Source organism: Sceloporus undulatus, unplaced genomic scaffold, assembly GCF_019175285.1.
Source record: "Sceloporus undulatus isolate JIND9_A2432 ecotype Alabama unplaced genomic scaffold, SceUnd_v1.1 scaffold_15, whole genome shotgun sequence".
NCBI lineage: Eukaryota > Metazoa > Chordata > Lepidosauria > Squamata > Phrynosomatidae > Sceloporus > Sceloporus undulatus.
In genome coordinates, this window is record NW_024802937.1 from 1,846,581 (window position 1) to 1,862,516 (window position 15,936).

At 37.4% G+C, this 15,936-nt stretch overlaps 1 protein-coding gene across 4 annotated transcripts in view; it reads left to right on the forward strand.

Moving 5' to 3' along the window:
- The window catches only part of LOC121917319 (disks large-associated protein 1-like), a 412,347-nt gene that overhangs the window by 249,642 nt on the left and 146,769 nt on the right, over positions 1 to 15,936 (forward strand). For 3 of the 4 annotated variants that reach the window (XM_042443197.1, XM_042443195.1, XM_042443196.1), the window contains one exon: positions 8,999 to 10,025. In XM_042443197.1, the coding sequence (XP_042299131.1) occupies positions 9,069 to 10,025 (957 nt within the window). In that variant the 5' untranslated portion in view covers positions 8,999 to 9,068. Of the gene's footprint in view, positions 1 to 8,998; positions 10,026 to 10,784; positions 10,959 to 15,936 lie in introns of those variants that run through there. The other variant, XM_042443198.1, reaches the window with a different exon arrangement.

A 15,936-nucleotide genomic window follows, 5' to 3' on the forward strand; every position in this document is an offset into this window, starting at 1 on the left:
GTCATAAATGTCCTCAATATGTGTGTGACTTTCACAGTTGTTCCATCTTTATTAGAAAGAAAAAGAATGAAGCTGATCACTTGTCTTGTCACATGATTCTTCTATCAGCTTCCACTTGGTCTTTAATTCTTATTTTCTGTGCCAAAAGGGTGTGCAGTTTTCATAGGAGGTGGTGTGGTTTCCAGAAAGGTGTGCGGTTTACTGGCAAGATGCACAATTTTCATAGAGAAGTGTCATAATTTTCTGTCATTGCAGGAGAAAAATAAGTGTCTTGAGATTCATGACACTGGGCTAGCTGACACAGATTTCCCTGTCATCTTTTTCCTTTTTCTGCTTATCCTATCCCCAAAACCATTACATTCAAAAAAGGTTAGGGGATTCTGGTAAATGAAATAGAGTGTGGTACAGGGAAGTGGTGACATCTTCATGAACAGTAGCCGTTTTAGGCACATGAGGTAGATCTTGGGTCCAATACAAAATAATTTAGGGGAAATGTGTAATAAATTTCTCATTCTGCTCAATAATGCAAAGCCAATTTATCATGATTTATTATCCCAGGATGTAATTACCCTATAATGCACTTCTATAGCGAACATGTTGTGACTGAGATTTTATCATTGTTGTTCTGTTTACATTATGCTTGTGTAGAAGAAAATGTTTTTTTCTTTTTTATTTCCTGAAACTCCAGTTCCCATTTATCTATCTGCAGTTTCAACTAGTTAATGAATCATATCCTATTTAATTAACAGTCAATGAATTAAACATAAAATTCCTCATTTTATGGACCGTCTAAATAGTAAACCCAAACGCTATTTACTTTTGTCCACTGTCTTTCATGAGACAAGTAATAACAGTAGAAAAAACCTTCCTCCCCAAGTCATGTGTATGTTTCAGACTAAATTATTTGTTCAGTGAATATGCCTCCTTCTCATTCAAAAACAGAATGCAAGAAAACTTCTTATTCATTATTCTAAATTATTCACAATTTCCATTATTTCCATAAGTGAGTTATTTCATTGAAACCATCCCAAGCTTTGAATACTGTTCATCTTGAAGTGACACATGAGTCATATATTATGGAGCATTTCTTTGTTACTTAACAGAAAGTGAATCTAGAATCTAAAACCAAGTTTCCGTGAGAAATATATACCATAATATATGCACACAGTTTCAGGAAACTGGAGTTTTCCTTTAAAAAAGCAAACATATTCCTCTTTACTATCTAAACCCAGACTTAGAAAAACAGACCTATATAGGCCAGGGAGCATGTCTCTTTGTTTATTGTGTTTATATTATATTTGTCCTTTTTAAATGTACTTTCTACTCTCAGTGTTGTTTCCTTTCTGCATGTAATTTCATTATTCTATTGTTGTTTTTTAAAGGAAAAACTTGTATATTAAAAACCTAAGACAAATACTAGTGGAATCTATTTCTGTTACCCTGATAAGTTCCTGGCTTCTCTTTCTACAGCTAGATGGCCAGCATTACTTCTTCAAGCAAAATTTCTTGAAATGCAATGTAATATTTTCCCCTTAAAGCTGGCTTCAAGTTCCTACTTTTTACACTGGCTGTATGTTTGACTGGCCTCCTGCTCTTTCTTGCAGATGCAGGTTCTTTCTAAGGAGATTGTGAAACTCTACACAAGTCATGTTAATACTCAATTCCACCTAAAGTGTAGGCTTAACAACACTATCAGCTACTTGCTGTCCTTGATCCACAGGTGTGTAATTGAAGTGAAAACTCTCCCACAGTGGGAATTAGACACAAGAGCGGAAGTATTTTAAAAAAGACCAGAGTGTTGGGTTTTGTTTGTTTCTTTGTTTTTAAATTTGGCTGCCACTACCTTTTGAAATTTGTTTAAAAACCTCCATCCATCTCAGTTCTGTGTTCTCTTTGGAGACAATCTCTTCCTTTACCTACTGTAGAACAGAGTAATTGTCACATGCTATTGGTCTGTGCCATCAAGATGATTTCAACTTTTGAGAGACCTCCAAGAGATCTTGTTATTAACATCCTTGCTCAGGACTTGGAAACTCAGGGTTAAGACCTCTCTTATTGAGTGAATACATCTGTAATGTGGTCTTCCTATTTTCCTACTGCTTTAAGCTTTTATGAGCATTATTGTTGTTTCCATTGAGTCATGTTTTCTTTTGATATCTCCAAGTATGTTAGGCTCAGTTTAGTAATTTTGGCATCTAGTGAGCATTCAGACATTTTGGCCATCTATAGTATCTGTAAAAACGTTATGTTGTTGTTGTGTGCCTTCAAGTCGTTTCCGACTTATGGCACCCCTATAATGGGGTTTTCTTGGCAAGATTTGTTCAGAGGATGTTTATAATTGCCTTTCCCTGAGTGATTTCATGGCTGAGCAGAGCACTCCTAGATGTCTTTGTACCTTTACTAGTCTCTTAACTCCAGTTTGAAGAATCTTCTCAGTTTCCATAGATTTTCCTCTGTTGACTATAACCCTCCCCCTTTGTGTCTCCTGCACCTTCCTGCAGAATCCCATAACATATAATTATGGCATTGTGATTCATGTTGCAGTTATATAAGGTCAGTAGACACCCTCCCCACAGCTGAATTGGCAATCTACAGAACAGCTTCCTGCCATTTCTTTTGGTAGTAATGAATAGTAGCAAGGATCATGATAGTAGTTTCCTTGCTAAAGAAGAGTGAAAAGCATCTGGACAACATTGCTGTGTCCAGGCCAAATTCAGAAACCAATGGCTTTGAACTATATGATAACATTCCCAGCCTGATTCCCACGGCTATACTGAATATTATAATTTTTGTTATACATTACATAGCAGGAAATCATCAAAAATTATGTAGGCTATTTATTGTAACCTATTTCTGGTTCTTTCTGGTGGACCCTAAAATAGTAAGATATAATTTGTTTGAGGGTTTGTGTTTTTGTTTTGTTTTTTGCTTTATATTATTATTATTATTATTAGAATGAGACAAATATTTTCTGGAGGGATTGATTAAGAAGCAGTGAAACATAACTTTCCTCATAGGATATTCAGGTTAAAATCTTTATTCTTCCCATTCACATTGAGCTGTGTGGGCCATGAAGCATCTTTAGCTCATGTTTTGTAAGTGAATAAATTTAGCTGTTCATCTGTTCTTTGCATAATGACAGAAAATTCATGTTCACAGTAACTTCAAAGTAGTTTGGGTGGCCTTGGAGATGATTCTTTCCTTCTCTAAATAGGATCCTGAATGGATTTGAGAAGTTCCACTTGCATTTTGCATGAAATCTGGGCTGCAAGGAAATTGGAAGATGATTCAGCTGCTCAATCCCTACACGATGAGTTCTAGCTAATAAATGTCATTCCTCTACATTTATACAGAAAGCTGGCACAGTCTTATAATATAAACAAGATGTTTTCAAGAGAGCCAGAAATCATAGGAAGGGTTAATGCAGTAGGGATTGTTAATTAGCTGGGAGTATTATAATTGCATATTATGGATTTGTTATGTTGATCCAAACAAACACATGATATTGATATTAAATATCAGTGAGTAAGTAATACTGTACAGATATCCAACACTCCTAAGTTGATATACATGATAATTTTATACATGCTTTGGGTCAGTTCAGACCAAATGATTCAGTGTAATGAGAATAAGCTGTAATGAGCCTTGAGCTTTCTGCATATCTCTCTGCCCTGCTTTATACATGGAAATGGAAAGCATCCATTTTCAGTTTTGAATAATAAGAAAAATGTCCATTAAATCCATATTATGGATGAACTGCTTACTTAACCAAGAGTACAAGCCTAATTCATTGGTGTGGTATTACATATGAATTGAGCCTACAAATCTTGAAAATGTGTCTGCTTGCTATTTTTAAATATGGGACGGACATTCCCAGACTTCATGTTTTTTTCTTCAGTATTTGATCTGTAAAGGAGTGCTGTGTCAACATTAACTTTCTTCTATGTTATATATACTGTACAGTTAAACAGTATATTCAGTCTTTGCTATCTCTAGAATACACTATTCAGAAAAAAATACATCACAGTCAAGCTTTACACCTATTCATTCTCTGTTTTTCTTTTCTACTTTTAGTACTTGGGTTTAACTGATCTCTGCAATAGCTGTCCATTATCTTTGCCAAAAGTTTGTTCTGCTGATAGTATTGTACATGTGAAATTTCTGTAAGTAGTTTCTGAGAAGATATATTTTAGATTCCTATCAGGGTTCCTGTATGCTGAAATAATTCAGTATTGCTCTAAGTTTGCTGGCATGTCTCAAAGGCGTAGTGCTGCTTCAGTACTTGCAGACCTTGAAATGGTACTTGGATGTGATTCAGATTAATTGTGTGTTAGAGGACAGCTCCTGCGGTGCCTGCACTCTCAGTAACACTTTCTGTAAAGGATTAATTTATCATTAGCTAAAGAGATCATACAACACGCTGAGCATTAAGTCAATTGGACTACTCATATTGTAAATTATAAGCATGTTCTACAGTGCTTTGCAAAGGTAGAATATACTGGTTCAGTCTCATGTATGGAACCGGAACTATAAATAGACTACTGTAAATGCTAATTTTATTATTTTGGAAATGGAAGTTGACTCATTACTTGGGGGCGAAACAGATGGACAAAATAAGCAGGTTTCCGGTTGGCTTCAAGGCAAGGCATTTAGATGATGCATGCCTTGAAGCTGGCTGGAAAATGCAGCCACACTACAGGGAGAAAAGCCAGGCTAAAAAGAAGCTGGATTTTTCCACATCTTCCTGGAAAGTGCACACCTTCACATATACTTATAAATGCACCAACTCCAGGGCAGCTCTAAAGCGGTGCTCTTTCCAAACCCTAAGCCTAATTGTGCACATAAATGCCCCATTGCTGGAGTGTATTGAAAAGGGATGGAGCTGCCATACCCAAGTGGTAAGGGTGGCAATGCCGAAAAGAGAAACTATGATTCCTCTCATGGAGGTGAATACAACATACACAAATCAGACAGTCAAAGAGGGGGCATGGATTGAAGTGGGGGTGAACAGGGGCATGATTGTACCTTGCAGGCATCTGCATGGGCACACTTCTGCTCTGATGCCCTGTCCCAGTGAAGCATTGCACATGTGAATGTGGACAGGTTCACAGGATGACCATGCAATAGGATGGAATTCGCCAGCGGTTCGCTCCTATAAAGGTATGCAGGGATGGTGGGGGGATAGTAAAAAAAGAAGAAGAAGAAGAAGAAGTACCTATCAGCATGGCTTCAATCCATGCCATGTGGTGATGACATGCACACTCCAGCCACCTTGGGAGCAGACAGTGTGGTTGATGGGGTTTCAATACAACTTCAGAAAAGGCAGCTTCAAGCTGCTTTTTCCTGCCCATCTATTTTGCCCCTTAGTTCACCCTGAACTGGAACAATTCAGATAATTGGCTTAAGTAAATGCTCAGCAAGGATGGTGGACCTTCATCATGGGGTATATTGACAGTGGGGAACTTACTTATTTACATATGGGTGTATTACAGGTTTCTTCAGAGGGGGCTGGCCATTGTCATCTTCTGAGGCTGAGAGAGTGTGGCTTCATGCCAAAGGCTCAAGGCAAACCTATCCTGGGGCTTTCTGGACAGGTTTTTTCAAAGGGGGCTGGCCATTGCCATCCTCTGGGGCTGAGAGAGTGTGGCTTCATGCCCAAGGCTCAAGGCAAACCTATCCTGGGGCTTTCTGGACAGGTTTCTTCAGAGAGGGTTTGCCATTGCCATCCTCTGAGGCTGTTTTTGTGATTAATCACTATGCTTTACTTATGTTCAATTTGTAACAATGAAAATACGATTCATAACACCAGCAAAATTAAAGTTATGAAGTAGCAACAAAAATAATTTTATGGTTGGGGGTCACCACAACATGAGGAACTGTATTAAAGGGTTGCAGCATTAGAAAGGTTGGGAACCACTGGTCTAGAATCTATCAGGCTTATGCATTTATATATCATTTCACTGTGTGATCACTTGGCATAGTTTACTTATTTGTAGGTAAGCATCTGCAATATTAGGAAAAAAATATTCTGGAAGATCTAAATCTTCCTTTCATGAGATTTAGATTTCACTTGTTAATATTAATGTGTTTATTTTTATATCAGCTTGTATAAATAATCCCACCATTTATCTTATTGATAGAAGAAAAGCTGGTTATGTTACTGAAAGTTTCAAAAATGTATCTGTATAGATTTAAAAAAATATGGTATATTGATGTAGCTATTTTTTGGCCGATTGGTTGGGCTATTTTCAGAGACACTTTGACTTTTATGTGTTAGAGGTATGCACATGAAACCAAAGTATACTCTTGAATTTCAAATAATTATGCAGTATATTTGGAAATTATTAATGAATAATCCTTCCATAATATACATGGAAGACAGGATGGAAAGGAAAACATACACTCACACTTATGCACATAATGTGTGTACAGTTTTTTTCTCTTTTGAAAGTAATAGAAAATTGTGGTTTTCAGGATCATGACATATTTTGTGTATTTTATTTGTAAGTTAATGTTTTCTGAAGCAGGTGTTCACTCTTACAGCTTTAAGCATAAAATTCATAATTTATGTAATGACTCATCTGGTGATCATTCTTAACAGTCATGTTCTCTGTAAAAGGTAAATCCATCTGTTTTTGTTGCTTGCTCTTTGAGCAACCTCTTTAAGTAAGTTAAATTTTACAAATCAATATTTCTGTTTTGAAAGTCAAGTACTTTTGGTTATGTGCTGACTAACTCATTTTCAAACTTATATTCAGTTAAAAAGAAGGAGGGAGGGAAAAAGAAGAAATGTGGCAGCAAGAAGCTAACACAGCTACTTCTTTGAAAATGTATATTCAATAATTATCTTTTTTTTCCCCATATTCACTTTCACGCTCTCAATTTGACTGCATTTATTTACATGGTTACTTTTCCAAATTGCTTTTAGAATTCAGGAAGTCCTCTTAGCTTGTAGAAAATTACTTTTAGTGGACTTGGCAATACAGCTTATAAAAAGTAAATGCAGAATACTAAAAAGAAGGGTCATAACAACCACATCTAAGATGTACATCATTAAATATTGAGAAACATTTCCTTTGAGTTACTAATATTTTGATGTCATAAAATATGAGGCTTCATGTTCCAAATTAATGATATACCACTGCTAAATATATTTATCTTGACCATGAATTCCGATTATTTAATTAGATTTTATTTTTAAATACATGTGTTTAGGAACACATCTTAGCATTATGAAAATATATAAAATTTAGTGACTGGGAAATATTACTGCACATACTCTAAATTCTATGTCAGCTGTTAAGGTTTATCTGTATTTTTAGTAAGATTTCAGTATACTCAGTTTACTCTGCATTACTCTTTTGTGATTCATAAACCAACTATATTCCACTGTCCTGTGATTCTCCTCATATCTACATTCATATCTATGATAGTTATCCTATTGCAGTGTAACAGATTCTCTCTCAGCTGTGACCCATGACAGAAGTCAGAACCTCATAATATAAACACTTATGTCTAAACACTTATAGTAGCCGCCCAAATATGAAACAGGAGCCCCTAGAATTATTTCAACCAGTCACAGTAGTAACAGTTGGTAGGTCTTATGATATCTCAGGTCCAAAACACACTGCAGAAATAATCCAGTTTGATACTGCTTTAACTGTCCTGTCTCAGTGCTAGGGAAGTCTAGGAACTGTAGTTTTATGAGACATTTAACCTTCTCTGTCAAGAGCTGTGGTGACACAATAAACTACAATTCCCAAGATTCCCTAAGACTGAGCCAGGACACAGGGACGTAGCCAAGGGGCGGGTTTCTTGGGGTCCAGACCCCCCCTTCCATTAGAAAAATGAATGGTGTGTGCTGCTGCGCCGCTGCACCCAAGCCCCATTATAATGGTGGCACTTAGTCTGGCCCCCCCCCCCCCTTCCCAAAATCCTAGCTACATCCCTGCAGGACAGTTAAAGCAGTCTCCTAGACCAGGTTTCTTAGATCTAGTATTTGCCAGATATTGGCCCTATTGGTGCCCAATGCATAGTGAAAGGAAACATCTGCACAGAGTTGCAATTAAAGTGTCATCCCCAAATTCATGTTAGAAGAGTTTTATTAGCCATTAGACCATAACAGTTCACAAAAAGATGAATAATAAAGGCAGAAATTAAATATAACTCACATTCCAGGTATTTCCTAACAAAATAATTTCTCCATCCTTCAGACATCCTTTTCAAAGCACCTTTTTCCTTCTTCATTAAAAGGAGGCAATTTCTTTAGGAAGAAAATTATCCCTTATCTGCTTGTTTCATGTCTATTACAGTTTTCAGCCATACATACAAAGCAAGATACCATTATCCTAAATCACATGAACAATGAACATCTAATTCACAGATATGTTCTGGTTTTAGCATGAGTGATTAAAACATATGAACAGCACTGATGCATTGATTTGTATCTAACATAACTTGACTGCATTCAGGTTCCACTGAAATTAATATGAAAAGTAAGCTGTGCCTAATGTAAGTTCCCTTGATATCAGTGGGAAATGTATGTGATAAACTGTCAACTTTATTGCACCACCTCTGGTACCCGACTTACCTCTTATCACATGGACATTTCTCTCAAAACAGCTTCCCATTGTCTCCAGTGTTGAATTTGGGCCCAATAAATCACTTCAGCAGCCATTTTTTCAAAACCAGACGCTTTGGAATTGAAAAAAAATGGCCACCTAAGTGACTTATGGGACCCAAATTCAACACTGGAAGCAATGAGAAGCTGTTTTGAGGGAAATGTCCATGCGATTAAATCAGCCTAACCTGAATTTGGCTCAAATTCAGAAGAGATAAGTTGGGCACCAGAGATGGTGTGATAAAGTCCTTAGTCTAAATCCAGTGCTTTGATTAGAAGTCATTAAGAGGTGCAATAATAACAGTTTTAATAAACTAACCACAAATATGTGTATTCATTACAATACCATTTTACATTTTTTGTTTTCCATTTCTCTAGGTCTTTCATGGTGATCTTTCGGTAACAAAAGTACAGATATTCAAATGACTTTGGGATATTTTTTGGATCAATGATGAAAGGATTATCGGGCAGTCGCAGTCACCATCATGGGATTGCCTGTGAACCACCATGTGACTCTTTGATCCATCACTCAGAGAGGAAGCCATATTTGTTAAATCCTATGGAACATCATCCTGCAGATCACTCTTACTACACTCAGAGGAACTCTTTTCAAGGCGAGTGCATGGTACCCTACAATGATCAGATTGCTAGCAGTACATTCCCTCGGAGACATTACAATTCCCATAATGAGCTTAAGGATGAGTGTGCTTTGGTGCCACATGGAACAGCTGGTAAAGGTAACCGTATCCCTGCCAATCTTTTGGACCAGTTTGAAAGACAGCTTCCTCTTAACCGAGATGGCTATCATACATTACAATATAAAAGAACTGCTGTAGAACACCGTAGTGATAGTCCTGGGAGGATCCGCCACTTGGTTCACTCTGTTCAAAAACTTTTCACAAAGTCTCATTCCCTTGAAGGCCCATCAAAGGGCAGCATCAATGGAGGCAAAGCAAGCCCAGAGGAGACACAAACTATGAGATATGGGAAGCGTAGCAAGAGCAAAGACAGGAGGTCAGAAGGAAAATCCAGATCAAATGCATCTGGATGGTGGAGTTCAGATGACAACTTGGATAATGATGTTTGCATTTACCATGGACCAAGTGGGGTTATGACTATGGGAAGATGCCCTGACCGTTCCACTTCTCAGTACTTTATGGAAGCCTATAACACTCTCGGTGAACATACTGTAAAGCCTTCCAGAAGCAATAATGATGTCAAATGTTCCACCTGTGCAAACCTGCCAGTAAATTTGGATGCTCCATTAATGAAAAAAAGCTCTTGGTCCTCCACGCTGACAGTGAGCAGAGCTCGTGAGGTTTACCAAAAAGCTTCCATGAACATGGACCAGACAGTGGTGAAATCAGAAACCTGTCAACAAGAACGGTCTTGCCAGTATCTTCAGGTACTGTAGTATGTATTACTGATTGCAGTGCTTATACTACTTCTGGTTTCATATACTGTATGCTTTTCCCACTAAGATGAGACTGTGGATGAAAAGATGACAGTGGGAGTTAATCTATATAGAAATTACGAATAAATCTGCATTTTGGTTGCTAAGAATCAGTGTTCCAAATGAATGCATACAATAAGGAATTGGTTCCCTTTCTTAACATGTGAAAAGAACAAGAGCTCTCTGAATAATTTGGGGTGATTAAAAAGGCACTCAAGACACACAAAACATCACAGCAGGTCACAAGGGAGCCAGAGGTAGTAAGGCTTTCATTTAGCATTACAGTTCCAATGAACTGTATATTTTCAATACATTCATTAGCTTTTGTGATCTTAGGGTTTATCTTTTATTATTTTGTGATGAAAACTGGAGACCCTTTGAACATAATGTTTTGTACATTGTGAAACAACCTATTATCTTTTTTGTCACATACCAAAAAAACAAAAACAAAACCCTCATGGAACAGTTATATGAGTTGCCAGATTGGTTATTCTAGTTATTGTTCCTTTAAAAAAAACTAGCATTGACTGGGGAAAAAAAGCAAAGCTGAAAGTCTGAAATTATTGAATGTTCTGATTATACTCTTTAAGAGTACATCACTTACTCCCTCACAAGCTGTTTGCAGTTAATAAAGCGTCACTATTTTTTACCAGTATTGTATCTTTAAATGTCAAGAATCAGATGTCTGCTGTTGGAGCTATCATACTGCTGGTTAATGTTTGTAGCAAGAACGTGGATCAGAAAATTAACACAATTTCAGTCTTCCAAGATCTGTGGATTTTTTTTTATGCATTTTATTTGGAAGCAGACATGGCACATCTAACGGTGCATGGGCAGTGGAATAATGTTAAACAAAGAAGAGAAAAGACCATGAGGAAAAAAGAGGTTTGAGCAAAGAAATCTTTGTTGTCGTTGGTTTTGTTTTTTAATTAGTCAGAGGCTTGCTATACTGTTCTGTTTGCTTGCTATTTAATTCTCTTTCTGTGCATTGTATATTACATATTAGTTTTCTCTTGTGTTTAGCTTTGGGAAACATTCTGTAGACTCTGAAGCACTTGAGTCCATACTTGGGTAAAGAAGAGGTTTCTGGTGCCCTCTTAAGATGTCTGGCTTAGTTATCGTTCAAATGACCTAGAAATGAAACCAGTGTGCCAAGTTGTAAGAGTTCTATTTTAATACAAAATCTACAGAATAGATTCATTTGCATCTAAAATTATAAAGAGGAGAAAACTTGCATGACATATATGAATTTTTACCTGTACATGTATCTGTTTTCATATAGATACCTATGCATAATACCTCAAGAATTGGGGAAGAATGCACTTGAATGGTGATCCTGTACAAGGGGAGGGAGAGTATTTTGTGTATCCAGCAACAATAACATTTTAAGCTAACTCTTTTAAAAAAAAAAATAGCTATTTAATAGCAGCCACTTATTCATTAAGTAGCTTATCATGACCTAGTATGTGATCAAGTGATAGGAAAACAAATGAAAAAAATTATGCCAGCCTCATCTTTCATGAGCCACAGGGACTTTCAGATCATAATTAATTGACAGGAATAGACTCCTGAAGTAGAATTAGAGGGCATTATCTGTGCTGCTTGGCTGAATGTCCAGCAGTCCTCTAAAGCATTATGCAAAATAACTGAATGCTCTCTTGCCCATTTGACATGCCCTCAGGGTCTTGGTTGACTTTTAAAGACATGAACTACTTGCCAGATTTGAAAGGGATTAGTGTATGGTCAATATTTCAAAAGGGTTTGAAACAAATCAGAGAAATGTCTTAATGGGGTTTTTATTAGTACTCTGGGTATTTATTTAGTCTTGAATATTATCAAAATAAGAATGCCAAACTGAAAAGATGAAATCAGAATGTAGTGTTTTTTCATCTTTTAAACAACCTGCCATACCAGTACAAATATATATTTATTTAAAAACTCACATCTCTCTCCTCTACAGAAATGTGTACAGCTAGTGGTAGTGCATATGCAAAATTTTGAAACAAAACATATTCACTTCAAGTGAAATATGTTCAAATAGGTAACTTCCAAATGAGCCAGCGTGTTGCAATGGTCTGAGCCAATGGTCCCCAACCTGTGCTCTTTAAGGGCTTTTGGACTTCCACTTCTAGATTCCCATACTATTGGCCAACATGGCTGAGGCTTCTGGGAGCTGAAGTCCAAAATCTCTTAAAGGGCACAGTTTGGGGACCATTGATCTGAGCTATGACTCTAGAGACCAGGGTTCAAATCCCTGCTCATCCATGGAAACCCACAGGGTGACCTTTGGCAAGTTAAATTCTTGCAGTCTTAGAGGAAGGCAAAGACAAATATTGCCAAGAAAATTCTGTGATAGTTTCACCTTAATGTTGCCATTAGTCAAAAATAACTTGAACGCACACAACAACAACAACTTCCAAACAATATGGAATCCCTGACACATTGCTAAAAGAAAATTGCTTCTATATTTGTCATAGCTGAGGAGAGGAAACAAATGTTTAACAAGATGTAATGTCCTTGTCAGGAAGGGACCAGTGACTCTGTATATTTATTTGGGCTTCTTATAGGCATCTGGTTGATCTGGTTGATTTTTGGACTAGACAGTCTTGATCAGCAGACTTCTTGTCTTTTTAGTGCAGGAACCAAGAGCTAGTTCCACATGCCAGTGTAAAACTCTTTAGTCAAAATTACAGGAAACACTATAGCACTGAAGAGTTAATCACGTTTCCCATTTTTGTACGGAAGCAGTATGAATTACTGAAGTATATTTGGTCTACAGTGATGTGCCACCTTCTTTTTACTGGTCTCATATTGGACCCAAGGGCATGAAAACTTTTACCTGCAGTAAAAATCAGCAACCGAGGTTTTATTGAATACTGGCAGAAGGTAAAGCCCCACCAGTATAGTAAAGGTTTCTGTTGCCCATGTGGCAATCCCCATTCAGAAGGTATGGTCTCTGTTTAGAAGATAAAGACCTGAATGTTTTGCTAAACGAACAGCAATAATGTCAAATTGCTCATTCTATGATCTCTTCAGACATGGAACTAATCAGTTGAATCAATCTAGTTACCAGTTAATTTCAAATTTTCCTAACATGAAGGAACAATGAATTTTACTTTCTAACTGAAGTTATTGACTTACATATTGAAATGTTAGCATTAACTTGATTCCAGAATTATCAATTACATTTTTTATTGTTTAAATGAAAGACAGAGCTAAAGACACAACAAATACTACAGTTCCCAGTTCGTTTTTTAACCAAAACCTAGTTCTCTTGGATTTTTGCAAAACTACTACTTCTTTTGTTATAAATCCCTCAGGATTGGAAAAGTATAGTTTTTAGGCCACAAGATCCAAGCCACTTATTTTACTTCATAATTAGGTTATGATAATTCAGTTAATTCCCAGGTTAAACATTTTTAAACTGGAGGTGGGAATTGTGCTGTCTTTTAGATCTTGTGGAACAGGAACTCCCAGTAGCCATAACAGCACATCATGAGGAATGTCGGAAGTTGCAGTCTGTCAACATGATTCTCATCCCTGTTTTAAACCAATGAGAGTAGTTTGGGAGGAGACAGTGTTTGTATCCAGTTGGCCTTTCTCTGTTATACCCCAGGAACCACACAGAGGCTCCTCATCTGTCCCAGGAAACTGTAACTTGGAAATTTTTAACCCTGAATATTTTGCTGGGATCCCTGTGGAAATCAGTAGAATAAAAAAAGGGGAGTAAATGGATGAGACCATATGAGAAAGGAGAAAGGGAAAACAAGGGAAGATTTTTTTGGTGATAAATGTAATTTTCAAAAATTCATGCATCTGTTTCTTCTCTCTATAGCTTAAAACTGTGATGGGATTTTTCTGGTTAATTCACATATGACTTTTAATGGAAGCATTTGATTTAAATTTAAACATAATCATTTTTTTTCTTTCCTGCTACCATGAATGCCATTTAATTAGCTTATTAATGATTAACTAAAGATATTAACTCTTTTCTACTAACTTTCCCAACTTTGGGTGTGTTGCATGAAAATATTGACTCAACAGCTTCCAGACAATCTGAATATGAGTAAGGAAATGTTCTCTATAAACAAAATTTAAATCTAAAAAAATGGAGAAACAGGTGGTTCTGTTAATTTGTGTGCACACACACCACACACACACTCATACATGCCTACATGCATAGCAATATCAAGTCAGTTCACTATGATAGATCCAGTAGGTGAATTAAATCCATATAAGATGGAGTGGCCTGTGGATCACAAGTAGTCCCCAGGGCAATTTTATGACCTCTAGACCTCACAAGGGTAATAAAATGACAAAAATATTTTTATTTGGAGGAGGGAAAATCAAAAACATTTTGATCTCCAGATTCACTCAAACACCTTCTAGGGGGCATGCGGGCATTTCTGCCACATTGTAGGCTTTTTACAACAAAAGTTGACCCAGGGAGAGGGTTTGGGTACCTGTTCTTTAAAAAGGCCTTCTGAGTCACTTCCTGATAAAAATAAAGTTTTTTCCTGTGCCTAACTGGGCCCAGGCTGCCAATACATAGCAAAGATGCCCTCCATACCATCAGAGGGCATTTGGGGGCAAACTATTTTTTTAATGGAAGGAGTGCAACAAGGAAATACAGTCCTCCAAGGTCTCCTGGGCTGCAGAAATAATGCAGTTTGACACTACTTTGAATGCCATGTCTCAGTGTTGTGGAAATCTGGGAACTATAGTTTTGTGAGACATTTAGCTTTCTCTGTCAGATAGCTCTGGTGCCAGAACAAACTACAATTCCCAGAATTCCGTAGCAGTGAGCCATGGCAGTTAAAGTGGTGTGAAACTGCATTATTTCTGCAGTGCAGATGCAGCACTAATTTTCCACAGTAGCCGACCCTGATCTAGAGTTTGTTTTTTTAAAAACTGAGAGTTTACTGGGAAATACATTTATAACAACTGGGACATGCACACTCTGTTATCATTCTATCGGATTACAGAGGTAATTTGAAGATGTACTTCTGGTGGTTCCACATGAGTGTGTGATCTACTTGCAGAATATCAATACTTTGGTTGTACAGTGGAACCTCGCCTTACACAGGGATCTGTTCCAGACCACCCCACATAAGGTGAATTCTGCCTATGCTCGAGCCCCATTATAGTGAATGGGACTTGTGCATGAAGTGGTGCGGCATGGCGCGTGCACACAGCAGCCACGCACGCCATTCAGTGTATTACGGTGTGGCTTCTGAGTAAATCGGAAGCTGCGTACAGCACGCCCACGTAAGGAGTCAGCTCTCCATATTTCTGGCTTTGATGAATGCATTTCCAGTTTAATCAGAACTAAATGTATCAAGGTGCTGAACCCTGTCCCCAAAATAGGGTCAACACCTTGGAAAGTTTCTTTAAAATTCTGATTCAGAGCATTCTATACATTCAGCCAATCAATCCATACTGGTGGCAGGCAGCAAGTATGCTTTTTCAGAAGCAAAAAAGTCAGAAAGAAATAATGCTATGGCACCAGCAATTAGCTTCAGACAGTATTTAAGAAAAGGTGAAACAGCCTCAACAGTCAGAAAACAGGGAGGTGATACTGTTAGAGAAAAAGATCTTTGTGATGGTTGATGTCTCTTGTTACCGGTGGTTCTGGACTGGTACCAACTGGAACAGATGCAGTCTTCTCAGCTACTCAGTATCAAAGTAACTTCCACACAGATTTTCACTCAAATGAGGGTTTATTAACTTTGTTGCTATTTACACTTTACAGCAGGCTACTATACCTCTATACTCTTTCAGAGTCCATGCTAGAAGCTCGAATGTGACATCAGTCTTTGTTCTCTCAAAAGATCAACCTTCCCACCAAGTGGACACACCTCTT